Genomic DNA, 27,969 nt, shown 5'->3' with positions numbered 1-27,969 from the left:
CCTTGTACTCAGAGGTTCCCCTGTCTTTGCCTCCTGAGTGCTGGGATTAAAGGAATGTGTCACCGTGCCCCATTGTGTATTAAGTTTTTAAATATTTTAGCCTAACTGTCTTAGTTTCCCAAGGTAAGTGTAGGAAGACTACGAAGAGATACATGAATAAGATATTATATCAAAATGGTTTGCCATTGAGAACTCAACAACCTAAGTATAAGAGATCATTTAAGCATAATTATATACTCTGCAAACATTAAAAATGAAATGAACATTTGTTATGTTTGTGTTATATCCATAACAGAGTACTAACCAAACATAAATAGAATTTACTGTTTTTTTAAAACAGCATGTACACATGTATCAATGTCTGTATGTGTTTAAATATGTTTATAATTATATGTGTATATATATATATATATATATATATATATATATATATATATATGACTGCCAAAAGGTAATAAATATTGTCTGTTTCATGAAGTTTTTATAAGAAAATGATTAAGGCCATGTGTTTTTCTTTTATAATTATACACCAACTATTGGTATGCAATAAAATTTGTGTCCTATTGAGTGGTAGTCTGTTCAAGAATAAAGAAGGTATCTAAGTAATGCTTTCTGTAAACATACAGATTTTGTAAATCCTTGTCTCTTACTGCTTTTGTTCTGACTCTTGGTCAGGATGTTTCCATACCTTTTGGTTACCTGTCCTGCAAATGTAATGTTACTCAGACAGCTTAATCACACACATTCTTATCAGAGGGCGTGAGCTAGTAATGGCAGCTGCACACTAGCTTTCATTTATAGCTTGTTTACTTTTGGCAGTGATAACTTGCTTCATGTGAATTTTTTTCTGCTGTATTTTGCTTTATTTTTGCAGTGCTGAGAATCAAACCCAAGACTTGGGCATGTTGGGCAAGCACTCCTGATTATTGTTGTTACAACTGAACAACAATAGATTAACAGGTAATTTTGAAAGTATTTTCCATTCAGCTTTATTACATATGTACATATATGTAGTATATATGTGCCATATACTATTTTAATTTTTTGCTTTAACAGATTTATTTTTCAACTACTTAGAAATATGGAATCTGAAACCGAGGATCCACCACCAGCAGTACAAGTGACACCTCTTCAGCAGATGCTCGCCTCTTGTACTGGAGCTATACTGACATCGCTAATGGGTAAAATTATGCAACCAGTACAGATTACGTAGTTTTGAATATTCTAGAGTTTGTTATCTGTGAAGTAATGATATTATTTTGAGGGATGTGTGTATTGGATGTATGTATGTGTACATATTTGTGTGCATGTGGCAGCCGGGAGTCAGTGTCAACATCTTCTGTTGCTGTTTTTGGTGTGTATATGCCTCTGTGTGTGTGTGTGTGTGTGTGTGTGCGTGTGTGTGTGTGCGCGCGCGCATACACATGCTTGGATATGTATATGCAAGTGTGTGTTCGATGCTGGATATCCAGACAGGGTCTCCCAATGAATCCAGAGCCGAATGACTGGCTAGAAAACCCCATAAATCCTCTTGTCTTTACTTTCCTGTGCTGGGATTACAGTCCAGTGCCACAGGGCCCAATGTTTAACATGGGTGCTGAGATTCAAACTCTAGTCTACGTGCTTGTGTGGAAGGCACTTTGCTGAGCCATAATATATATTATAGTATATATTATCATTATAGTCTCGATAATGATATATATACTATTATGATATATTATTTATTAGTCTGGATTCCAGTATTTTATCAGGGTAATGTGAAAAGAATAGAAAATGAAGAGATCCATTATAGATGGTTGGGAGCCACCATGTGGTTGCTGGGGATTGAGCTCAGAACCTCTGGGAGAACAGCCAGTGCTCTTAACCTCTGAGCCATCTCTCCAGTCCCCTGAGTGAGCTATCTCAGAAGCAGAAAGATACACACGGTATATACTCACTCATATAGCCATATAATATAGAATAAACCTACTAAAATCTGTACACCTAAATAAACTAATCAAGAGGGAGGACTCTTGCTAAAATGCTCAACTCCTATCCAGAAAGGCAAAGAGTGGACATCAGAAGAAGGAGAAAAGAGGGAACAAGTCAGGAGCCTGACACTGAGGGCCTCTGAAAGGCTCTGCCCTGTAGACTATCAATGCAGATGCTGAGACTTATGGGCAACCTTTGGGCAGAGTGCAGGGAATCTTATGAAAGTTGTGGGGAACAGTAAGATCTGGAGAGGACAGGAACTTCACAAGGAGAACAACAGAACCAAAAAATCTGAGCACAGGGGTCTTTCCTGAAACTGATACGCCAACCAAGGACCATGCATGGAGATAACCTAAGACCCCTGCACAGATGTAGCCCATGGCAGTTCAGTATCCAAGTGGTTTCCATTGTAATAGGAACAGGGACTGTCTCTGACGTGAACTGATTGGCCTCAGGGTTGTTTTGATTTGCATTTCTCAAATGGCTAAGGACAGTGAGCATTTCTTTAAGATTGAAATTTATAGTCCTAATGAAGCTAAACAAGGAGGACCTGAGGAAAGAGGCTGAAACCTCACTCAGAAGGGCAAACAGGATAGACATTGGAAGTAGGAAAAGACAAGGAACAGGACAGGAGCATTCCACAGAGGACTTCTGAAAGACTACCCACCAGGGTATTAAAGGAGATACTGAGACTCATAGCCAAACTTTAGGCAGAGTGCCAGAAATCTTATGGAAGAAGAGGGAGATAGAAAGACCAGGAGCTCCACCAGGAAAGCAACAGAGCCAAAATACCTGGGTCTAGGGGGTCCTGCAGAGACTGATACTACAACCAAGGACCATGCATGGAGAGGACCTAGAACCCCTGCAGAAATGTAGCGCATGGCAGTTCAGTGTCCAACTGGGTTCCCTAGTAAGGGGAACAGGGACTGTCTCTGACATGAACTCAGTGGCTGGCTCTTTGATCGCCTCCCCCTGTGGTGTGCAGCCTTGCCAGGCCACAGAGGAAGACAATGCAGCCAGCCTTAATGAGACCTGATAGGCTAGGGTCAGATAGAAGGGGAGGAGGTCTTCCCCTATCAGGGGACTAGGGAAAAGGCATAGAGGGAAAAGAGGGTGGCAGGGAGGGACTAGGAGGAGACAGGGAGTTGGCTACAGCAGGGATACAAAGTGAATAAATTGTAGTAAACAAAGAAAAGAAAGAAAGAAAGGTAGAAAAGGAATAAAATATTTGCATATAGAATAACAAATTTGGGGCAACTTAGCAGTTTCTCAAGTTTCTCTGGGTTTCCTCTTTATGTTTCATATAGTGGGTTTCTTACAGGAATAACCAAATGACATAGATGATAGCTGAACATGTCAATGATTTTAAGTTGACTAGTTTAATTAAGATAGCAAGTGATTATAATATCAACCAATTAATTTGTGGTGTATCTTTATGTTGGCTTGAAGTTTATTCTAGTTCATAAGCCTTACAAATTATTATTATTTTTTATTTATTATTTATACAACATTCTGTCTGTACACCACATCTTACTAGAGATGGTTATGAGCCACCATGTGGTTGCTGGGAATTGAACTCAGGACCTTTGGAAGAACATCGAGTGTTCTTAAACTCTGAACCATCTCTCCAGCCCTACAAATTATTTTTTAAACATACATACATATATTTATTTATTTATTTATCTATCTATCTATTTATTTATTTATTTTTCCTGTGCATTGGTCTTTGGCTGCATATATTGCTCTGTGAGGGTGTCAGATCCTCTGGAACAGGAGCAGGAGTACAGACAGTTGTGAGCTGCCATGTGGGTGCTGGGAATTGAACCCGGATTCTCTAGAAGAGCAGTCAGTGCTCTTAACCACTGAACCATTTCTCCAGCCCTGGCCTTACAAATTATTTAACTTGACTTTCTTGTTTTCTGATGAGGAATAATTTTCTTGAAACCACAATTTGATACCTTTTTCTTATTTTCATGAAGTAGAGTATGAAAATAAAAATAAGATGCAAATTTACTTTGTTGTTCCCAGATGGATGGCATAGTCTAATGCTGGAGATGATTTATGGCTAGCCTACCCCAAATTCCATTTCCGACAAGCTTTGATACAGATAAATTAATCAGACTGGGAAGGCTAACACTAGCTGATTTTTAGTTAGTTGTAATATGAAGTTTTTCTCAAATATTAGACTTTTAGAACTTTGGTAGATTGCTTTAAAGAACATATTTTCTAAACTTGTAGTGCTCTAGTTGTAATACTAATGGAGTTGTAGATAGAAATAACTTGTGCTTGTGAGAAGTGATTTGCAGTCAGTCTTCAGTAGCTGAGGACAAAAGTGCAGAGGACCGTACTAGGAGCAGTAGGACCCCTCAGTGTTGGGACACATGCAGCACTGTTATTAAATAGCTTACTCAGGGCATAGCGATGAGGGAAAGTGTGAATTGATGTAGAGCTCTCTAAATGACCTCTTAGAGATTTATAGATACCATATCTTAACTGAAACTTCTATATTCATAGTGACACCCCTGGACGTTGTTAAAATTCGACTCCAAGTCCAGAACAACCCATTCCCTAAAGGTATGTATATTAGATACTCTGATAGTATTATTAGATTTTTTAAAATGTTACTGTACTCATTTTTGTTTGGATAGTATTTTGTAAATTTAATTAGAATTAATGCTTTATCTAGAAACATTTTTCATCTTTTAATTATATCTAGTGAAGTTTAGGCAGAAAAAAAATGTATGGTATCTACCCCTATTTATTTGTCATATATACCTACACACACACACATACATACATACATACATACATACATACGTACATACATACATACAACGACTCTTTATTTGTCATGCATACATACGTACATATATATGTACATGCACCTAGCCATATGTATCTTAACATTTTTACAGATCTTCTAATTAAAATAGAGAATATATTTGACTATATGCTATTCATTCTTTCTCTCATTAGAAAGGAACAGGCTTCTAAGAGATAACAACAAAGCATAACAAAATAAAATAAAATAAAAGAGAAAACAAAAACCATCACATCGAATATGGACAAAGCAAACCGGAAAAGAGCCCTAGAAGGCACAAAATCAGAGACCCAGGCATTCCCACACTCGGGAGTTCCAAAAACACACTATAAGCTGGAAACCACAATACTCACACAAAGGCCCTGGTACAGACCTGAGCAGGCTCTGTGCATGCTGTTTCCTCTGTGGAGGGAGGAACAGCTAGAGGCTTCCGGTTTCTGGCTGTGGTGAGTAGACCAGCAATGGACTTGGTGGAGCAGGTGACTCCCTTTGGTGGGGTGAGGTGTCCTCTGGGTACATGCCCAAGAGTAGGATAGCTAGATCTTGAGATGTACCAACTCCTGTCTTACTGAGGAACTGCCACACTGATTCCCACCGTGACTGTAAATGTGCACTCCCGCCAGCAATGGAGGAGTGTTCCTTTTACTCCACGTCCTCACCAGCATGAGCTGCCACTTGCTTTATTGATCCTAACCATACTAACAGGTATAAGATGAAATCTCAAAGTGATTTTGATTTGCATTTCCCTGATAACTAAGGATGTCAAACATTTAAGTTCTTTAATGGCATTGGTTTTCTTGATTTCAGCCCTGAGTTTGATTATTTCTTGCCATCTGTTCCTTTTTTATGTGATTTCTTTTATTCTAGAGCTTTCAGGTATGCTGTTATTAGTATTGAGAGGTTTTTGTGTTTTGTTTTGTTTCGTTTTTTTAATGTAGACACCTAATGCTATGAACTTGCTTCTTAGAACCACCTTCATTGTGTCCCATGAGTTTGCGTATATTGTGTGTTCATTTTCACTCATTTCTAGAAAGTCTTTTGTGTCTGTCTTGATTCATTTTTCATTCAATGAATTGAATGAGTAATGAGTTGCTCATTTTCCATGAATTTGTAGGCTTTCTTCTGTTTCTACTGTTGATACGCACTTTAAATCTGTGCTGATCAGAAACAACATAGGGTTTCAGTTTTCCTGTATCTGTTGAGACTTGCTTTGTGTCAGAGTATGTGGTCTATTTTGGAGACAAATCCATGACATACAGAGAGAAAGGTATATTCTTTTGTATTGGGTGAAAGGTTTTGTATCTGTTAGGCCCATTTGGTTTATAACAGCGGTTAGCTCTAGCATTTCTCTGTTTAGTTTTTGTCTGGACCCACTGTTTATTGGTGAGAATGGGACATTGATGGCTTTCACTGTTAGTATGGGAGGATCAATATGTGATTTAAACTGTAATAGAGTTTCTTTCCTGCATTTGGGTGCCCTGATGTTTGGTGCATAGATGTTAAGAATTGAACTCTCTTCTTGGTGGATTTTTTTCTTTGACTATGTAGTGTTCTTCCCTATCTATGTCATAATGCTTGTATATTATGACATGCAAAGTTATATGTAGTTGACAGGGCAATCTTGTCAGCAACTATGAATCCAGTAGGACAAGTTTTGGTAAATTAGGTAGAGCTGACAGCTGGCTAGACAGAACAGGACAAATAGAGAAAGAGACAAGCATTGCACTACTTAAATTAATAACATTTATTCTGCTTATTTTAACATGAGTTTCCCTTGTGTACAAGAGTTGACATATAAACATTTTTCTGATTAGTTTTGAAGTCTGTTTTGTCAGATATTAAAATGAATACACTAGCTTGCTTCATATGGCCATCTGCTTAGAATATCTTTTTCCATTTTTTAACCCTGAGATGATGTCTATTCTTGATGTTAAGGTGTGTTTCTTGGATGCAGCAGAATGATGAACCCTGTTTTCACATTCATTCTGTTAGTTTGGGTCTTTTTATTGTGTTATTTGTTGAGAACTTGAAACCACAGATGTTGAAACATATCAATGAGCAGTGTTTGTTGATTCCTGTTAGTTTGTTTTTATGGGATGTGTGTCTGTGTTTTCCCTCTTAATTTGCTGCCGTGGGATTATTTATTCCTTGTGGGAGGTATTTGGGTGTGATTAGCCTCTTTAGATTGGGTTTCCTTCCTGGCACCTTCTCCAGGGCTGGATTTGTAGGCAGATACTGCTTAAATTTGGTTTTATCTTGGAATCTCCTATTTCTCCAATTACTGTGATGCAGAATTTTGCTGGGTATAGTAGTGTGGGCTGATATCTGTGGTTTCTTACAGTCTGTAGAACATCAGACATCCCTCTGGCTCTCACAGTCTCTGTTAAGAAGTGCTATTTTAATAGGACTCCTATTATATGTTACATGGCCTTTTCCCTTTGCAGCTTATAATATTCTTTCATTGTTCTGTATGTTTAGTGTTCCAGAGAAAGCCTGCTAGAGTTGGGCCTAGAATAACAGCATAAATGGGGAGGGAGGTGGAGGAGAAGCTCTGCTTGATCAGCTGGATGTGGGCAGAGAGGAGTGGGAGGCTGTAGCACATAGTCTCCTGGAGAGATGGGGATGAGACTAGGGGGTTGGATTTGGAGAGGAGGGAGAGGTGTAGATCTTCAGTTAGTCTACCATTTCTCTGTTATTTCATCGTGCAGGGTTGTTCATCTTGACTCTGGAATTTGATACAAAGTAATTCTGTATTATATCAGATAGACAAGAATACCAATACTGTAATCAACCTTTGGAACTGTATAAAGATAGTATAGAAGTTGGCCAAGCTGTAATGAATTGCCTTATTTGAATCCTCTGTTCTGAGACGGTAGCTCAGTGAGTGCATTGCTTTCCTAGTATGTATGAAGCTTTGGGTCCTATTCTCAGCATCAGTACAGAGGAGAAAAAAAATGAAGGAATAATAAAGATTTTAAATAAAGCTTTTCCTACGTAGAAATAAAGTGAGATGAGCAGTCATATTTCAGGTAAGGATAAATGCATAGTAGAAAGAAACTGAAAGGTCACTCTTGCACGTGAAAGCACAGGAGATGCTTGTACATTATGACACGCAAAGTTATATGTAGTTGACAGAGAGGACAATCTTGTCAGCAACTATGAATCCACTAGGACAAGTTTTGGTAAATTAGGTAGAGCTGACAGCTGGCTAGACAGAACAGGACAGACAGATAGAGAGAGGGACAAGCATTGCACTACTTAAATTAATAACATTGTTCTGCTTATTTTAACATGAGTTTCCCTTGTGTGCAAGAGTTGACGTGTAAACATGTTTCTCTTTTTATCTTCCGTCACCACCCATCCCTTAGGTAGCCTAAAAAAGCTTCTGTGCACATTATTTTTTAAACCATGGTTCTGCAAATAAATAGAAAACCCACTGATTCATGTTGTCACTTTTCACAGTGAAGTTTAGAGGCCTGTGCTGACTTACCTTGAGCAAATTGAGCTAATTTTGTGTGTTCCATCCTAGAATTTGTCCTTCCATACTTTCCTATTCTCACTGTACTTGCAGTGTGTCTGTAAAAATGATATAATCATGTGAAATAACTGCTGGTTGTTGGACTCTTCCTTTATCAGGAAAGTGTTTTCTATACAGTAATGGCCTCATGGATCACATGTGTATCTGTGAAGATGGGAGCAAGAAAGCGTGGTATAAGAAGCCAGGAAATTTCAAGGGAACCTTGGTAAAGAGATGCTTTTATTTGGAATCTTTGTATGTTTTCTATTCTTATTTTTATTCTTATATATGACTTTGTAATTATAAGGGATTTAAAAGTCTATTATATAGAATCATGGTAAAGAAAAGTATGTCTTTTATAATTTGTTAACTCTCATTTGTTCATCCTGTTTATATAGGAAAAAGAAGTAGCTTTTTAAAGTTTTTTTGAGAATTGTAGATCTCCCTTATTTCAAAACAGAACATACAGACACGTGTGTTTGTCCCCGTGTCCTTGGTTGTGCTCACATTAACGCACTGTGAGCACGAGAGCACTGTGAGGATTTTTCTTGTCCTTAGAAGAACAATACCCATTTCTTTGCTCTCATCCACCCTGGAACCCCTGGCAACTTCTACTCTGTTCTTAAATTAGAAAATTTTGTCATGTGAAGAATGCTGTATAAATGGAGTCGTGGCATATGCTGATTCTAGAGGTTAGAGTTTTATCACTTTGCATAATAGTCTGGAGATTTATCCAGGCTGTTGTATGAGTCCATTATTTGCTTCTGTTTCATTGCTCAAAAGTTTGCTGTGGGTGTGCCACATTTCCATTCAGGATTGTTTGCAGCTTTTAGTTACTGTGAATAGAAGCTACTATAGACATTTGTCAGTGTGTGAGATAAAGTTATTCTTTATTATTTCTGAGAATTTTAGAGGAATCCTATTCCACTTCTATCCCTGCTTAGAGTGAAATGACATCTTTACTATGTTGGGTCTTGCAGTGCATCTTGTTTTGGTTTGGTTTTTGAAATAGCATCAGTCTGTGTAGCCCTGACTGGCCTGGAACTTGAGACCAAGGTGGTCTCGAACCCATAGAGATCAGCCTTCCAACTGCTGGGATTAAAGTTGTGTGCCATCATGCCTGGCTTCGGGTACATTTCAAATCTACTTGTAACACTATAATTGAAACATTTCTTCTTATAGATAGGTTTTAAGTTCAGTCAGTTTTGTCATTTAATTAATAGACAAATTACATTAATATAGTTATAGATATAAGGGCTTACACTTGCCTTTTCTGGTTATCTTTTGGTTTTGTTTCTTTATTTCTGTTATTTTTCATACATTCCTTTTTGTTACATGTTTTATAATTCCATTTTTATCTGTCATGCTTTTGTGTATATATTTCTTAGCTAAAACAGTCTGATTTTTTTTTCTTGCTTCAAGTATGTTGATAGATGATTATTCAATATTTTTGTTTTGGCTGATTTGAAATCTTTGTCAGAGAACTTGGACAGCTTTGCTCAATTTCAATGTTTATTATTGTCTCTCTTCATTAAGTATCACACCTTCCTAGTCCTTAGAATGGTAAATAGACTATACCCTGGGCATTTCGAGTGCTGTTTTTAAATTCTAAATTCCAGTTAAATAGTTTGTTTAACCTTAAAACAAACAAACAAAAAAACAGAAAGAAAGAAACACTGTTCCACAAAAGAAAAGACAATGTCACATTACATTACCTTTGAAATAAGGGCATTACAATACCATGGTTAATGCAGCTCAGCTTTAGACATCTAGGTTCTCCACTGGCATCCTTTGGCAGCGAGTTTGAGGGAAAACTGTACTGTTGGGCAGGGCAGGAGTGGGAATTCTGGCTCTTTCTACTGGTTCTGAGGTGGAGTGGCCCCATTACGGTCAGATACGGCAAAAGTCTTTCTCTCTGCTCTTTTCTGACAACACCTTAGTGCAGAAGGCAGAAATGTTATCCAGAAATGGAAGTTTCATCTTGTTGGTCTTCTGTAATACTGACACACAGAAAGTGTGTTACAGCACCTCATTGCAGCCTGACGGGGAATCTAGACAACCTCCTTGGCTTTTGCCAGTAAGGGTCTGAGCAATGATGGTTGGCTGGGGCACAACAAATGTACCTTAAAAGTTATCTCTCCTACCAAGCCTCCTTTCTCCTGCTTGTGAGTGGCTTCTTTTCTTTTTTTTTTCTTTTAATTTTTTTTTATTAATTACACTTTATTTACTTTGTATCCCCCCTGTAGTTCCCTCCCTCCTCCCCTCCCAATCTCTCCCTTCCTCCTCCTTCTCCATGCATGTCCCTCCCCAAGTCCATTGGTAGGATCCTAGTCTGTTAGGTCGCCTTGGAGTGGCTGCATTGTCTTCTTCTGTGGCCTGGTAATGCTGCTCCCCCCTCGGGGAGGTGATCAAAGAGCAGGCCAATCAGTTCATGTCAGAGACAGTCCCTGTTCCCATTACTATGGAACCCACTAGGAGACTGAACTGTCATGGGCTACATCTGTGCAGAGGTTCTGAGTTATCTCCATGCATGCTACTTGGTTGGACTATCAGTCTCAGGGAAGACCCATGTGCCCAGAATTTTTGGTTCTGTTGCTCTCCTTGTGGAGCTCCTGTCCCCTCCAGGTCTTACTAACTCCCACATCTTTCATAAGATTCCCTGCACTCTCCTCAAGATTTGGCCATAAGTCTCAGCATCTGCTTTGATAGTCTGCAGGGCAGAGCCTTTCAGAGGCCCTCTGTGGCAGGCTCCTAACTTGTTCCCTGTTTTCTCCTTCTTCTGATGTCCATCCTCTTTGCTTTCTGGATGGGGATTGAGCATTTTAGTGGCTTCTTTTCTTAATGCAGTATTTTAAGGTGCAACAGTGTTGTGATTTGTGGCCATATATTTTTAGTCCTATGTATAATACCATTTTATGAATACTTTGTTTTATTCCTCTGTTTATTAGTTGATGGACATTTAGGTTATCCTCTTTTAGAAGTGAATAATGCAGTTATAAACATTTAAATTTTTGTGTGAACACATGTTTTAATATCTTATGCAAGTATATCCAGAATTTAATTTTTGGGTTGTATGGTACTAATTTATTTAACTTCTTGAGAAACTGCCAAACTGTTTTCCAAAGTGGGAATACCATTTTACTTTCCCATAAGCAATATATGAAGCTTCCATTTTCTTCAGTCCTTCAGTCCTATTTTCTCTTTCCCCCTTTCTTTCCTCCCCCCCTTCCTGCTTTCTTCCCTTCCTCTTTCCTCCCCTTTTTTCCCTTCCTTCGAGGAGGAGGTTTCAGTATGTTGCCTTGGCTAGCCTTGGATTTTCAGTCTTCTGGCTGATCCCCACAGGTAGCTGGGGTTACCGGCATGCACTGCAGCAAGTAATGTGCCTTTTTATTTTAATCTGCCTAGAGTGTTCAAAGTGGTCCTGCTTTTTTCCTCCACAATGATTAATGACATTGAACATATTTTTCATGGTGAAATTTCTCTTCTATTGTTTGGCTTTTAAGTTTTTATTAGTAAGTTGTAATAGTTTGTTATTAGCAGGCTTTGCTTTAGTTTCTGACTGCTTTTGATTCCTCTCCAGTTACTTCAGAAAGTGGTCTTTAATGACGCTTTCTCGGATTTCATACTTAGAAGAGTTTCTGTGATCAATTCTATGCTTCTTTTTTATAGTAACCTTATAAAAATTTTTAACTTATGTATATGCATCTTTGTGAGTCTGTGCCCACATGTGTGCGAGTGAGGCCAGAAGAGGGCATCAGATACTTTAGAGTTGACTTTCTGGCACTTGTCAGCCACCTAAAATGAGTGTTAGGATCTGAATTCAGGTCTTCTGAAAGAGCAAGCATAACTAACTACCAAGCCATCCCTCCAACAAGTTAAAAAAGCAAAACAAAACAAAAAAGCGAAAACAAGTAATGGAGACTTCAGTTTTTGAGAGTACTGTCTGGAAACATTCCATCTTATGTGTTTGAAATAGTTTCTTGTTTTTTTCTGAATGAGTGTCCATAAATCCAAGAAACTTATATTGTAAAAATTAATGTTTAAAATATCCAAATTACCAGTTAAACATTTTTATCAGGTTTAAGGTATATTTTGTTTACCTTTCTATTTATAATTTTAGGATGCCTTTTTAAAAATTATCCGAAATGAGGGCATTAAATCCCTGTGGAGTGGCCTCCCTCCTACTCTGTAAGTTGAAATTTACTGTTTTCTACTAAGTATGGTTGTAATCAGCGTGGTTGAATAAAGCCTTGCATTTTTATGTTAGAACTCTTTACTTCCTGAAGTATTGTTTTATAAGTTTCACATTTGACGTTCTAGAAGGATTCACAGAGCCCAAGGACGGTTATAGTCATGTATATGATTTGTTACAGTTAGAACATACCGGGTATAATAGTAAGGAAGAAAGGCGTCCGAAGGTGACGTATCACTTTCTAAAACTCTTTCCCTGGCACAGCACAGGGTGGACTGACTTTGGCAACAGGTGGCTGAAATGTGTGAAGTGCCTCTGCCATCGAAAACTCACCTGAGTCTCAGAACATACATTTTATTGCTTGTTGGCTACACGGAGCTTCATATCCCAGAAGGAAGATAGTAACCGTGTGGCCCTAGTTGCCCCTTTTGCATAGTCAGTCTTGACAAATTGTCTTAGAGCATCACACAGAGCTAACGTGCAATCCTCAGGTGCCTAAAGGTTACAAATAGGCTCTCATGATGTTATAGAAAATTTAAGCAACCAAGCCCACTGTGTTAAGTTTTTGCTGTCCACATAGTTTTTGTTTGAAAACAAGTAATTTGATGTTTTCTTTTTGTTGTACCACTGTAAGGCATATTGAATGTTTATATATCCAATTCTAGTTCTCTACTAAGTACAAATTTGTGAATGAACAATACTCAAAAACTGAATGTAAAAGCTCTATCAGATGTTTTGGCTTCCTCTGCTTCACCACTTCCTTCTGTCTTTCGTGTGGCAGGGATTACTCAGTCTTGAGGCGTATTTGAGGCACATATTTGACACATATCATGTCTACGATGATAATGTTAGTGGCAGCTCTGCGTTCAGTCCTATTTCTAAATTTTTAGCATTGAAAATCTCTATAGAATAAAGCATTCCAAGCTATGGGCATTCACTGTGACTGTTATGATATACCAGAAACATAAAATGATTTTTCGTGGCACTTATCTGTACGACACACTGGTGCCTGGAATTTTTACTGAATTTAATTAATGCTTCCCTTTGATATGTTCCTGTTAAGTGTCATCAGAACTTCCTCACAATTAACGTTTGTAATCCTGGCAGTGGAGTTGTAACTCACTTCTACTTGCGAGCAGCTGTGCTATATGAGCTGTGGTTTAACACTGTTACAGTTGTTCTTGAGCTTTTAAGAAAATTGCAGTCAGAAAGATGGCTCAAATGATGGAAGGGTGCCTTTCATGGACGCCTGAAGCTCTCAGTTGTGGTCCCCAGCATACACTTTAAAATGCCAGGCACCTCAGTGAGCACCTGTAATCCTACTACAGGGAGGCAGAGACAGACATGTCCTGCTGTTCGCTGTTCAGGCAGTTTAGTGACCCAGGAGAGATCCTATCTCGAAAAGAAAGAAGGTGGAAAGCAACTGAGCAAGACACCCCGACCTTTGGCCTTGTCTCTCTGTGCATGCTTTCACACAAACCTACATAGGTGCATAATCACACGTACACACATTCCCCTCATGGGGTAACTAGAATTTTTAGTTTATCCCATACTTGTAATGTGTGAACTAACACTATAGTTGAGGCCTTTGATAATTATGAACATATTTTGTCTGTATTTCTAACAGCGTGATGGCAATTCCTGCCACAGTTATTTATTTTACCTGCTATGACCAATTAAGCACTTTTCTGAGATCTAAATTAGGAGAAAATGAAACCCGAATACCAATAGTTGCTGGGATTGTCGCCAGATGTAAGTAATGAGTTTATTTTTATTTATATTTCCTTAGAACATCTAAATTCTGGTATTTACAGAGAATCTGTACAATGTACAAAATACTGGTATGATGTGTTTTCCATTCTAGTTTGTAATCATGGTTGATGTCTTCACTCCAGAAGTCATGTAGTAAATAGGTGATTGCCATCAGAATCAGATAGGATTATCTCATTTTCATTGAATTTCAGATAGTCATTAAAGGTTATGTCAGAATTGATTCTTACCTACATTTCCAATGTATCTGAATCCATACATGACTCAAGCCAAGGCATTAATAACATTTCTTAAAACTTTAGAATTCAGAGCTTAGTCAGAGGAAGGTTGCCTCTGTGCAGGACATTCTGTGTTAAATAGGCGTAGGCTGAACATGGTAGCGCATGATAATCCCAGCACCTGGGAGACAGAATTGGCGATCTGTGAAGGCTGGTTTTGTATAGGGTTCTGTGCCAGCCAGGGCCACATAGGGAGAAGTAGTTGTCATCTATTTGCAAGTGCTAACTGGAATTTTTACTGTTACCCTTGAAAGAGCTGAAACCAAGAAGGTGTATGTTTATTTTGACATACTTATGAGCAAAAGCTTTTGCCATCATTAGCTATTTTATTTCAGTGTTTATAAACATCAAGAATCAGTGAGGATAACATAGCCATATGAAATACGAATTCAGGAAGGGAGAATACTGGGGGCAGAAGGATGCAGGGAGAAAAGGGTCCATGTGGAAATGAGGGAACAGGAACAAATGTCATAAGGAACCTTTTACTTTGTCAGCAGATTACATTTTTTAAAAATACAAAACTTAGATTTAACCTGGCAGTAGAGCTACCGTGATCAAAGGTGGTTTCCCCAGGGTGAGACTCGCCCACTGGATTCTGGTGTGCTAACCTCTGCAGTTTCCCCAAATGCGGGAAACTTGAGTGCATAATTGATGGGGGTGGGGTGGGGGTGGGGTGGAGGGAGCATGTTAAAGAAACAAAACATAAACATTCACTTTTGCTCCCATCGTATCTGCTTTACTTTCTGTGCTGTTTGTATTAGTTGGTGCAGTAACAGTGATAAGTCCGTTGGAACTGATCAGAACTAAGATGCAGTCTAAGAAGTTTTCTTACAAGGAGCTGCATCGCTTCGTGAGCGTCAAAGTGTCTCAAGACGGTTGGATTTCCCTTTGGAAAGGCTGGGCTCCTACCATTCTCAGAGACGTGCCTTTCTCAGGTGGGATTTGTCTTATGAGTAGAGGCTAATTTTAGACAGCTTATTCTTAGATCGTGTATTGATTTTACCAGGTTTTAAACACTTTATCGTTAAAAGTAATTTTCTGTAGTGACCAAAGATTTGTAGTTCATTATTCAGATTTCAGAACCTAACTAGCCTTTATTGACTGAACAGTTTCTAATTTAGGTCCTTATGGTTTTTCTTTGTTTATTCGTATTCAGATAATACAAAGTACCTTAACATTACCCTAAATAAATCACAATCAATAGGACAATTAAAATACAAATCAAAATATTATAGGATGTACTTCAGACTATCTTTAAATTAATTGAATTCTGGTTTTTTTTTAGTAATTAAAAGTGAAAATTTTGGGGCTGGAAAGATGGCTCAGAGGTTCAGAACACTGCCTACAAGAGTAGGCAAAGGTCCTGAGTTCAATTCCCAGCAACCACATGGTGGCTCACAACCATCTATAATGCGGTCTAGTGCCCTCTTCTGGCCTGCCTGCAGGCACATATGCAGTTAGTACACTGTATAAATAATAAATCTAAAAAAATAAAAACAAAATTTCCAATTAAGTATTCCGTAAAAGGCTGTTATAAATCAAATGATTGTGACATAAAGTAATCGCAGGCTCCTATGCCAATTAACTCTTAAGAATATATTCTGTTACATAAAAAGAAACATATATATTTATAGTTAGAACACCTGTGAACTTGCCACGACACCGAATGAGCTTGAGCGTTCAGTGAGTTAGATCATGAAGCCATTTATGTACCTGTGCACTTCTGCTCAACACCGTAACCTAGCGGTGACCTCCATACTAGCTTTTAAAAAACGCCTGTGAAGTCAGTATAGGAGTTGGTTCTCTCCTTCAACTGCGTGGGCTCTGGATTGAACACCCAAATCTAGGTTGTCAGACAAAGCAGCAAGTGTCCAACCCACCAAGCCATCACACTGGCCCCACACTGGGTTTTATCGGTGCACTTGACCATAAAATGTTTTCCATCGTATCCTTAAAAATACATTGTTTAGTTTCGATCTCTAAAACCACCTTCCTCCTACTCAAAAATTTCATAAGATACATTGTAATTCTGTAGGTAACCGTTTTCTTACTTTTTTACTCTAGTATATTGTCTTAGTTAGGGTTTTAGTGCTGTGAAGAGACACCATAACCACAGCAACTCTAATAAAGGAAAACATTTCATTGGGGCTGGCTTACAGTTGCAGAGGTTTCGTGTATTATTGTCATGGCGAGAAGCACAATGGCAGGCAGGCAGGCAGATGTGGTGCTGGGGGAGTTGCTGAGAGTTCTACATCTTGATGCACAGGCAGCAAGGAGGGACTTACACTAGCCAGTCGTGAGCTTGTAAGACCTCAAAGCCCGTCCCCAGTGACACACTTCCTCCAAGAAGGCCACATCTCCTCTAATAGTGCCACTCTCCACAGGCCAAACATTCCCACAGAGTCAGTGGAGGCCATTCCTAGTCAAACCCCCACACGTGTGTAGAGAGGAGAACTGCCGTGAAAAAATTGTGTGCTGTTCCTTACTGTGCCTGCCAACAGCTTTCCCGTATTGGACTTGCCGATTCCTCTAAATATCTTCAGTAGATTTTTAGTTTCGCTAGTTAAAAGTGCACTTTTGTTTTGTTTGTTGGTTGAGACAGAGTTCCTCCAAGTAACCCTGGCTGGCCTGGAATTTGATATATAGACCAAACTGGCCCCAAATTCAGAGGTCTGCCTGCCTCAAGTTTAGAATTAAAGGTATGTGCCACCACGTCCAACTAAAATTGACCCTTTAAAAAAAGTGATTATAACCAGGTGTGGTGGCTTATGTCTATAATAGCAACACTTGAGACATGAGGAGCACTATGAGTTTGAGGTCAGGCTACACTATGCAGTTCCCTGTAGGAAAACAAACAAAAACCTCAAAAACAAGACCAAAGAAGTAGCTCAACGATGAAGAGCACTCGCCACATTTGCCTTCTTGCAGAAGGCCTGGGCTCAGTTCCCAGCACCCACATGGCAGCTCACAACTCCATCCTAACTCCTGACAGATCTGACACCCTCTTCTTACCTCTGTTGGCACCTGGCATGCCAGACATGTATGCAGGCGCATAATTAAAATTTTAAATCTTCTAAAACAAAATAAGGAACAAGAATAGGGCCAGGAGGGTGATTCAGTAGTGCTTGTTGTCAAGCCTCATGACCTGAGTTCAGTCTCCAGGTTCCACAAAGTAAGAGAGAAACAGCTCCTGTGAGGTGTTTTCAGACCTGCACATGTACACACACCCACATGCGGTAATTAGTTGTTGTAAAAAAGAAAATTAAGTGATTTTATGGATGTATACATTTATTATCAGTTATGATGCTTTCTACTGCCTTGTACTTTTATAAGCTCTTCATGGTCAAGGTCCTTAAATTGTGTTTATTTGGTCACTTAAAGTGTCTCACTTTGAATTGCATTTCACTGACAACTTACAAAGGTTGGCATTGTTTCATTGACCATTTGTGTAGAGATAATTGATTTGGGGATATGACTCAAAAAAGAGGTCATTGTCAACATCATTCACTGAGTAGCTTTAATTGGTAAAGATTTTCATGTATAGATGAATTTTGTCTTAATTGATTCATTTGCGTGATACTAATTTGCCAATAATACTGTCCAAATCACTAGTGCATTATAAGGTGTTCCAGTAACTATTTAAATTTTTTTCATAAATGTTATGTATATATTCTTTTTATATATTTTATAAATCTACTTCACTTTCCAGGTTTTGGTAGCATTGTTTGTTGAGTGATGGGGGCTGAACCCAGGACATTATATATGCTAGGTCAGTGCTGTCCCCTGAGCTGCTTCACCAGCCCTTGCTGGTTCTTTTTAAGCCTGTATTTTTATAATAAATATGTTTTCATTAAAGCCTTATGGGTAATATAGCTGAAATTGAGTTTTGCCTTTTAGCTGATATCTAGCTACCTTTTTAAAAAAAATGAATAAATTCTAATTAACCAAAATATCTTTTGAGCTTCTGTGTAAATAATGTATTTTAAGGCTTTAATATTTTAATTTTTATTTATCCTAGCTTTTTTCTTCCTATGTATTAGTAGTCACTTTTGCTACAAGTTTTTAGAACATATCTTTTATCAGAAACACTGTTTATCTTTATATTTCCAAGAAATTTGAATTTGCTTTAAATGGAAGTGTGAATTGTATGAGATGTTTTGCATCATCCGTAGGCTCTTCCTATAGTTTTATTAGTGCAGTGTGTAGCATGAATCATGTTAAATACCCTTGTATTTCTGGGCTGCTTCGTCTAGCCAGTGTGGCCTCTTTCGGCACTTGGCTTTGGTGTACCTTGTCTTTGTCTTGGTTCTTGTCAGTACATCACCCTTTATCCATCTTTTCCCCTACTTACCCTGTCAGGTATTTAATTATATTTCAGCTGTATTGATGTAAAAGTTTGTTTTTTTAAAAGACTGTTAAAATATTTCTTAGAATTTTAATCCCCTGTTCTAATCCCACCTAGTTTTAAACATAAAGGACAGTGTATCAATCCTAGAGTCCTGCTTTACTTTGATTTGTAATGTCATAGCTTTTTTCTCTGAAGTCTATGTTTTTTTTTTTTTTTATTTTTCTGAATTTGTGCTCATTTCATTCTCTGTTTTATAGCAATGTACTGGTATAACTATGAAATTTTAAAGAAGTGGTTGTGTGAGGAATCTGGTTTATATGAACCGACATTTATGATCAACTTTACATCAGGGGCATTGTCTGGTTCTGTAAGTTTTGTTTTGTTTTATTTATTTATTTTTTTTTTTGTTGTTGTTGTTAATATTCCAGAAAACTGCTGTTTTAGTACTAAAACAGAACAAGATCTTATCTAGCATTTCATGAATATTGAAAAGATACTTTTCAGGAAGTAAATTGTTAGCCATTAAACTATATGAGAACTGTATTATTTTTATTCTACACACATTGGTTTTGAACAGATTAATCTTGGTTAGGTATCATGACTGTGTAATACAGCACTATTTTTTTGCAGAGTATTTTACAGTACATTAATTCAATAAATGATAGTAGATACAGTTCTACCTAGTAGTCATGAACTTTCGTCTAGTGTGTATCATCAGATCAAACAGGCAGTGTTCTGTTCTCTGCTGCTGTGGCTCTTTGGAAACATTTTGGCTATTTAGAAATTTATAAAGGAATTTTGAGAAACATTGACACCAGAAGACAGGAACCACAAAGGACCATTTCTGGGTAATAGGAAGCTCATCCTTCCTCACGCTCCAACTGGTGCAGACTTGTCTTACCACACCTTGGGCCAGAGAGAGTTTCCTTAGGTCCACATACTTCCAAAATTAGTGTATAACCATTTGCCACCAGACACAGACAGATTATAGCTACAGGGCAACAAGACTTTAAGTAGCACTCACTGCTGGAGAGGTGGGAGCAGGAACCTTGGGTTCAGCGCCAGCCTGGACTATGCGATGACATCCTTTGTTCTTAAAGCAAAACAAGCAGGACTTAAAGGGCTGAGTGAAGAGGTAGAAAGTGGCAGAAAAGTGGGAATAATATGTCAGCAATCTAGGATAAGATGTAGGTGCAAGAGTTAGAAAAACAACAGATCTAATGGCAGTCAGTGGTAAAATAATTACCAGTGAGAGTGCACCAGCTGTATAGGAGTGGAAAGGTCTCCAGTTTAATGTTGCTATTTAACGTAAAAAAAAAATTGATTTATTTTTTGGTTTAGGGATTATTCGTAGTATTAAAAACTTTCAAGTAAAGATTTGTCTGTGCAGTGGAAAAAGCACACGAATGTGATGCTGCCACGAAGAACTGTTTTGTTTTTAACTGTTAGTTAGAAGCTGTGGGAGCAGCCTGTGGTTTCTCCACGGTTGATTGTTGAGATTAGACTCTGGCAGCGTATTTCACGGTATCTGCAGTCTTTGCAATTGATGTCACAACATATGGTTGAGATAAATGTGATTTTTAGGAGGCACTTCATGAATGTTTTTATTCAAATGTGAGCTAGGAAACACATGTATATGGATATTACATCAGATGTTCTGAGAACATTCTTAAAGGAATTTACTTATCTGTTTAAATCTCACTTAAGGCAGTATGGAAAAAGGTGTTAAATTACTATGAGAAGAGCTTAGAAAATGTGATTTTTTTTTTTTTAACCATTGCAACTATATATATGTTAAAAACCATTAAAGGGTATAAAGACACAACCTTTGAAGTATATTTTCATTAACTTTTAAATTTAATTTTTCTAATTATTTGAAAATGTTTGCTGGAAATTTTCATATGCTAAGTACACACGAGAGAATTTCTGCTTTAAAAAATGTTTAAAAACTCTGAGTGTAGTGGCTCATGCCTATCATCCCAACACTTGCCAAGCAAGGCTGGAGTGTCAGGACTTCAAGGTAGTCCTTGGACACCTCCCTCTGAGACGGTTTACTTGGGAGCTTTTTGATGAATACCGTAGATGTAACCTGTTTTCATCATTAAAAACTTTAAATATAGCCAGGCACAGTGGCACATGCCTGTAATCCCAGCAGTCGGGGAGGTAGAAGCAGGCAGATCTCTATGAGTTCAAGGCTAGCCTGTTCTACAAGATAAGTCCAGGACAGCCAAGGCTACACAGAGAAACCCTGTCTTGAAAAATCAAAAAAGAAAAGAAAAAAAGCCCAAAACTTTAAATATATCTGATTTATTTTAAATTTCAGTGTGATTTTGTCATTATCCATATTAAATAATGTGCTAATAAGTTTTTTAAATATTGTTTTAAAAAATTAAGCATCTAAATTAACTTTATTTTTTGATAGTTTGCAGCTGTTGCAACTTTACCATTTGATGTGGTGAAAACACAGAAACAGACACAACTTTGGGCATATGAAAGTGGCAAAAGTAAGTTTAATTTAAAGTGTTTTAAGATGCCGTTGTTTCCCTTGTGTTATTTGATTAGGAATACATAAAGTCTGGAAACACGTTTGTTTCTCTTAGTCCTTAATCTTCTTTAATGAAACTGATAAAGATATTTTACTAGAATGGAAAACTTAGAAAAATACTAAGGAAGTTTCAGACTTATTTATGTCTTTATTTTTTGAGACAGGATTTCTCTGTGTAGCCTTGTTTGTCCTTGAACTCAGTCTGTAGAGCAGGCTGACCTCAAACTCAGCGAGATCCACCTGTTTCTGCCTCCGAAGTGTTGGGATTAAAGATGTGCACCTCCCTCACCCCGCAGTTTTAGGAATTTTACAGCTTGTTTTTTGTCTGCTGTCATTTAAGCCTCTTAACTGCTGTGAAAAAGAAGAAAAAAAACTACTTTTATCATGAAAAGCTATGTTGTTACAAATCTTGATTGTTTTCAACTCTGTTTCAAATTTGTGCTCTTTGAAATAAATCAATACCATTTTAATCAACAAATCAGTATAAAAGTTAAAAAAACAAACAAACAACAACAACAATAACAAACGGCCATCCAGGGCTATATGTCAAGACCAGATCTCTAAAGAGACTTTTTCTTCTCAAGTTGATTAGCTTCCTTATTCTTACTGTTTTTCCCTACCTGTTTCTTCACCATTTTTTTTTAAACTTCCTTAGAGTGAAACGACGTCTGCGCCCTTCTGCCAGCCCCCGCCACATACACCATCATTTATTCTGGTTTAGACGTATAGCAGACCTGGTGGTTACTGTGCATGCCTGTAACCCAGCACTTGGGAAGCAGGGACAGGATCATGAGTTCAGAATCTCCCTAGTGTGTGACTAGGTGAGACCCTTCTTGAAAAGCAAGGGAGAGAAGCAAAGAAAAAAGAAACATGGTGTAACAAGCCTAAAGGAATTAGCCATTGTAAAAGTGTTTTGTATAAACGCCATGATAGCGTATTTTAATAGAAACAATATTTTCTAACCTATTGTTTTTGCCTGAGTTAGGCGTTATAATGTTAAAGAAATGTTGTTTACAGACCACTGTAAATTAATCTTTATGAATGGCTTTATCTTTGACCTACTAAATACCAAGTTTCCTCTAATATTGGACACTAACAAAGCCAGGGAGGTAGTTGTAGTTTTATTCTGTCAGTTTGGATACAGTTATTTATAGGCTTTATATTTAAATGTAGTGGTATCCCCATTTAGCAAGGTTTTTAAATTTCCCCCTCTATCATTTGAAGGAAATACTACAGAACTAATTAAATTAGAAAGGTTGTGAATGAAGCAGAACATTAGGGAGGAAAAATAACCTGTCCTCAGAATAATTCTTAGGGAAAAATATATGTATTTTTTCTTCTATTAATCTTTGGATAATAAAGTTGAAATGAAAATGCTTTTGTGGAGTAGTCTAAGATTAGAAGAGTTATAGTAGGTGCTTTTTCTATATCTTGCATTTTTCATTGTGAAAGACTTTTAACATGAAAGAGTATGAAGAGTAATAATACACTGATTTAAAGCAGCTCCTGCCATCTCTATTGTGTGCTCCTCCTTGTTTGCTTACAGGTGTATGCATGTAGCGCTGCCTTCTTTTTAAGGAAGCCAGGCATTAAAAATTGAACTTGGATCTGGTGTGTTCCCCAGCACTGAGAAGGCTGGGGCAGGAAGATTGTGAGCATGAGGGCTACCTCAGCGAGGGAACAGGTCAGGCTAGGCTATGTAGTCAGACCAGATTTGAGCATGACAAAACAAAAAATGAATGACAGTAACTCCTGGATAAACAAATCTTTTCTTATTACAGTTAAATATTATAATACCAAAGATAATAAGCACCATTATTTATGTATGATCTTGTAAGGCCTTGAATGAGAATGGCCCCCATAGGCTCATATATTTGAATGCTTGGTCTCAGTTAGTGGAACTATTTGGAAAGGATTAAGAGGTATGGCCTTGCTAGAAGAGGTGTGGCATGCTGGAGGAGTTATAGCACTGGGGGTGGGCTTTGAGGTTTAGTCCAGGCCAGGCCCAGTGTCTCTCTGCCTGCTGCCTGAGCATCAGGATGCAAAGCTCTCAGCTGCCACTCCAGCACAGTGTGTGTCTGCTCCCTACCATGATGATCATGGACTAACTCTCCAAAACTGTAAGCAAACCCCCAATTAGGTGCTTTTTGCTTTTTGTTTAAAAAAAAACAAAACAAAACCCAAGAATTGTCTTGGTCATGGTGTCTTATCACAGCAATAGACAGATCTGTAATATAAATTATTAACTTGTGTGCTGGAGAGATGGCTCAGCAGTTAGGAGCGATGTCTGCTCTTCCAGAGGTCCTGAGTTCAATTCCCAACAACCACATGGTGGCTCATAACCATCTACTGGGATTTGATGCCCTCTTCTGGCCTGCAGGGGTACATGCAGTTAGAGCACTCCTACACAAAATAAATGAACAATTTTTTTTTTTAATTACTAACTTGTGTTTTATGATGCTATTTTTTTTTAACATTTCTAGTTCCTGTGCCTTTGCATATGTCAACTTGGACTATAATGAAGAATATTGTTGCTAAAAATGGGTTTTCTGGGTTGTTTACAGGTAAAAATCCTTGCTTTATAGTCTTTGGACACAGTCATTATTTTAATATTTCCTTTTACAATTAGCTTCTAGAAAAAAATGATAGGTGAAATTTTATATTTATTATTTTCTCCTAAATATTACTATAATTTAAAGTAAATAATTATGTAAATTATTATGTTCAATAATAGATTTATTATTATAAGAAAAATTTGAATCTGAGGTTGGGATTGAGTAATTTGATCTTTGCTGCCTATTTATGATATAGAATTTGATAATTGCAATTCATTTAATTTGGTGATTATGAAGCCAAATGCTACATTTTAAATAAATAAGGTAAATTGAGGTTTTTTTTTTTTCCCTATTCTCTTTTCAGGTATAACTCCTCGAGTAATTAAAATTGCTCCTGCTTGTGCCATTATGATCAGTACATATGAATTTGGAAAGGCTTTTTTCAAGAAACAAAATGTTGAAAGGCAATAATTCTCTTGATGGACTTTTGGTTTGAAATAACCAGAGCCAACTAGGATGAAGACTTGTAGACATGATGGTTTTTTCAACATTATTCTATTACCGGGTAACTTTGTCTTCCCTATGATTTAAATGAATAATAATTCCTAAATCTACCTCTAAACCATAATCCTACTTTTAATGTTTTGGTATTTTAAAAACTAATAAAAAAAAAAAAAAAAAAAAACTAATCCAGAAACTGCAGCCATTTAGGGCTCTTGCAAAGAAAATTACTCCTTAGCAGAGAAGGTAGTTTCCTGAGTGCATATAACATTACCTCTTTCACTGTAAGTTAATGCTGCCAGTGTGGGGTGCATCAGAACGTTGGGATTGTGTGCTGAATGACACACTCTAGAGAATTAACTCTTATGCACATTCAGATCATACACATTAGCATTTCCGTAGAGAGTGGGTTGATTTCCTCAGTTCAAGTGCATTGCATTTTCTCACTGCTGTTACTACTCTAAGGCCTGCCTCCTGTAGCTTAGAATCTGCTGAAGGTATAGCCACTTCATTTGCATGATGTAAAGGACTGACGTTAGTGACTCACAACCCTTACCTAATGTTTCTGTGGGGGGCGTCTTCACTGAGAGTAAGTGTGTATTCACTTGAATTTGGATCTGCAGTAGAAAACCATGCTGTACTTAGACTGGTGAAAATAAATAGTTCGAGCACAGGAATGGCTTCTGCTTTTAACTAGCTTGTATTCTAAGTGTCGATGTTGGTAGAGTTCTTTAGGTCAGTTCTGCAACTTTTTCTAATAAAGTCAATATTCCCTAACTTAAAAAGACCAAAATAATAAATTTTCCAAGAAGTTCAACTCTTCTATGTGATGTCCCAATATGATGCTGCTACAGGGAAAATCCCACACCTTCCCTCAAGTGACAGTATACAGAATGCAGGCACATAAAAATATATAAATTGCCTTCAGGCTGTTTATATAAATTGTACATGAAACACATGAATATATTTATCACTCTTAAGTAGGAATGAGGTTTTTAAAAATTACACGTATTTATTTTTTTGTTTATGTTTATGTGTATACTGAAGGTCAGAGGAAACTTTCAGGAGTTAGGTCTCACCTTCCACAGTGTAGGTCTTGGGATTTGGACTCAGGTGGTCAAGCTTAGCAACAAGTGCCTGTACCCACTGAGCCCAGGAGTGAGATTTTAAAGTATGATTGGAATGAAGTTCAGGGGTAGAATGTGAAACTCTTGAGTTTCATCTCCAGCACAGATGATAAATAATTTAAACCAATAAGATGGCAATGTAAGAAATGCTCTTCTGTTTTACTTATCTCAGTAAAGCAAAAGCACTTTATTATGCTCTGTGTGTATCCTATGAAGTACCCCTCTCGGCCCCAACAGCATAATGTATTTTGGTGACAGATCTCTAGTTGGTTGGTAGAACAAGTGCATTTTGTATCATAGTAGAAAGCATTTGTAAATTTCATCAGAAATAAATGATACAGGAGTTATTGTACCATGGTATTCTACATTACAATCCTGTGTTGATTTACATTAAAAATTTTAATATGTCCACATATGTATGTGTGATGTTTTCTTTTCATTAAAATATTATATGCTTGCTTAAAAGTACCATTGTTCTCTGTAATGGTTTTCATATACAATCACTATATAATGCTAGGAAATAACATACATGAAAGTTGATTATTAAAATTAACTTTTACCTTAGTTTTGTTACATTTCTTTTTATTGTTAAAAAAGGGCAGGGAAGTCTTATTTTATGGTATTGTTTCTAACACATTATATGCACTGTAGCCAGATTAAAAAAAAAAAAAAAAAGAAGAAGTGTAAATTTGGACTTGGCAGATGGCTCAGGGTAAGAGCACCGGCTGCTCTTCCACAGGACTTGGTTCACAGTTCGCTGTACCCTCAGTTCCGGGTGCTCCGCTGCCCTGTCTGGCTTCCACGGGCCCTGCACACACGTGGTGTGCATACATATGTGTAGGCAGGGCACCCATGCATAATAAGTTGAAGAAATATATATGTAAGTTGACATTTTTCTCTACATTTAACTCATAAAGTAACATTAACACTTTGTGTTTGTTTCATTTTTGTTTTTTAAGATGGGGTTTCTCTGTAGCTCTGGCGGTGCTGTACTTGCTTTGTAGACCAGGCTGGCCTCAACACAGAGATCCTCCTGCCTCTGCCTCCCAAGTGCTGGGATTAAAGGGCATTAGCACTTTTAAAATAACTTTTTTTGTATTATATGAGTTTCAATAAAATTATTTCATGAAATAAATATTGCACTTTCAATTTTCTCCAAAAGTTTTGTCTTCTAAAATAATGGAACCATTATTGGCTTGAATATCCTCAGATAACACATTAGTTGACAGACTAAGCTTTTGACCCTGTGTGCTTCTCAGGCTCAGGCACACATGCTGTAGGATTTGCAGTCTTTGCAAGCACAGCCTATATGTGTGTTCTTTCATAATGTGGTTGGTTGTTGTCATCGGAATGTGAAACATGTACAGGCTCATGTTTGAACACTCAGTCCACAGAGACTTGTTTTAGAAGTTGCGGATCCTTTCAAAGCTAGAGCCTTGTTGGCACAGGGTGGGGCCTCAGATGTGATAGCTTGGCACCAATTCTGTCACTGTCTCCTGACTGGCAGTGCGATGCACCCAGCCTAGTCAGGGAACAAGTCAAAGCTTATGGCCCAAGGACTTACTCATAAATAGTAAGTCGGAGTCCTTGTTTCAGAAACTGGAAACAAGCTTAAGAGGAAAACCCGTGGTTACAATGGTTACAAATGGCAGATACGAGATTACTCATAATCGCTCAAAAATGTGTATCAAAACGTAAAATGGTGACAAAAAAAACTGATTTGTTTTATTACTTTTTAAAATTTCTGTGAACTGTAATCACTACCAGCTTGCATTTTGCAGTGATCTGTTTAGAGCTTGTGAAAGTGGTCAGAGCACTTTTTACAAAATTAATAGCTTTCGTCAACCCTTGCCAATAAATAAATAAATAAATAAATAAATAAATAAATAAATAGATAGATAGATAGATAGATAAATAAATAAATAAATAAATAATGGTTGTATGAAGGATTTTCACACACAGCTCATAACTTCCATAAAAGAACTGTGGCCTTAAACAAAAAATACTTCACAATGACATCTGCCCAGCAATGTCCCTTCACCTTGGTCTGACACATGCTTTTCATTATGCCTTGTGGCCTACCTAATCTTGTTTGAAATTAGATACTCTGTCCTATAATTCCTTGGAGCATTTTTCCCTTTCGAAAAGCCAAAATCTTTCTCTTAAGATGTGGCATAAGACAGGAATCACTCTCTCACTATTGTTACTCAACAGGACATTCGGGCAAAGGGAAGAGTTTCCACACTGAAAGAGAAGTTTTTTCAGTTCATACACCAAAGATCCACCCCAAACTTTCAGAACCAGTGGGTGAATTTAAGAAAGTTGCCAGATATAAGATGAACAG

At 37.6% G+C, this 27,969-nt stretch overlaps 1 protein-coding gene across 3 annotated transcripts in view; it reads left to right on the top strand.

Moving 5' to 3' along the window:
- Slc25a40 (solute carrier family 25 member 40) overlaps positions 1-26,038 on the top strand; it is a 29,359-nt gene extending 3,321 nt beyond the window's left edge. For 2 of the 3 annotated variants that reach the window (XM_055613013.1, XM_055613014.1), the window contains exons 2-12: positions 875-960; positions 1,078-1,181; positions 4,486-4,545; positions 8,429-8,535; positions 12,430-12,497; positions 14,129-14,253; positions 15,311-15,484; positions 19,155-19,264; positions 21,320-21,401; positions 23,926-24,006; positions 24,362-26,038. In XM_055613013.1, coding sequence (XP_055468988.1) covers positions 1,082-1,181; positions 4,486-4,545; positions 8,429-8,535; positions 12,430-12,497; positions 14,129-14,253; positions 15,311-15,484; positions 19,155-19,264; positions 21,320-21,401; positions 23,926-24,006; positions 24,362-24,468 — 1,014 coding nt within the window. In that variant the 5' untranslated portion in view covers positions 875-960; positions 1,078-1,081 and the 3' untranslated portion in view covers positions 24,469-26,038. Of the gene's footprint in view, positions 1-874; positions 961-1,056; positions 1,182-4,485; positions 4,546-8,428; positions 8,536-12,429; positions 12,498-14,128; positions 14,254-15,310; positions 15,485-19,154; positions 19,265-21,319; positions 21,402-23,925; positions 24,007-24,361 lie in introns of all 3 variants that reach the window. The other variant, XM_055613015.1, reaches the window with a different exon arrangement.
- The last annotated feature ends 1,931 nt before the right edge of the window (positions 26,039-27,969 follow it).

This window comes from Psammomys obesus, unplaced genomic scaffold (genome assembly GCF_907164565.1).
Source record: "Psammomys obesus unplaced genomic scaffold, mPsaObe1.curated_primary_1811, whole genome shotgun sequence".
Taxonomy (NCBI): domain Eukaryota; kingdom Metazoa; phylum Chordata; class Mammalia; order Rodentia; family Muridae; genus Psammomys; species Psammomys obesus.
Note: the sequence above shows the minus strand (reverse complement) of the source record. Positions and strands in the feature narration are given on the sequence as shown.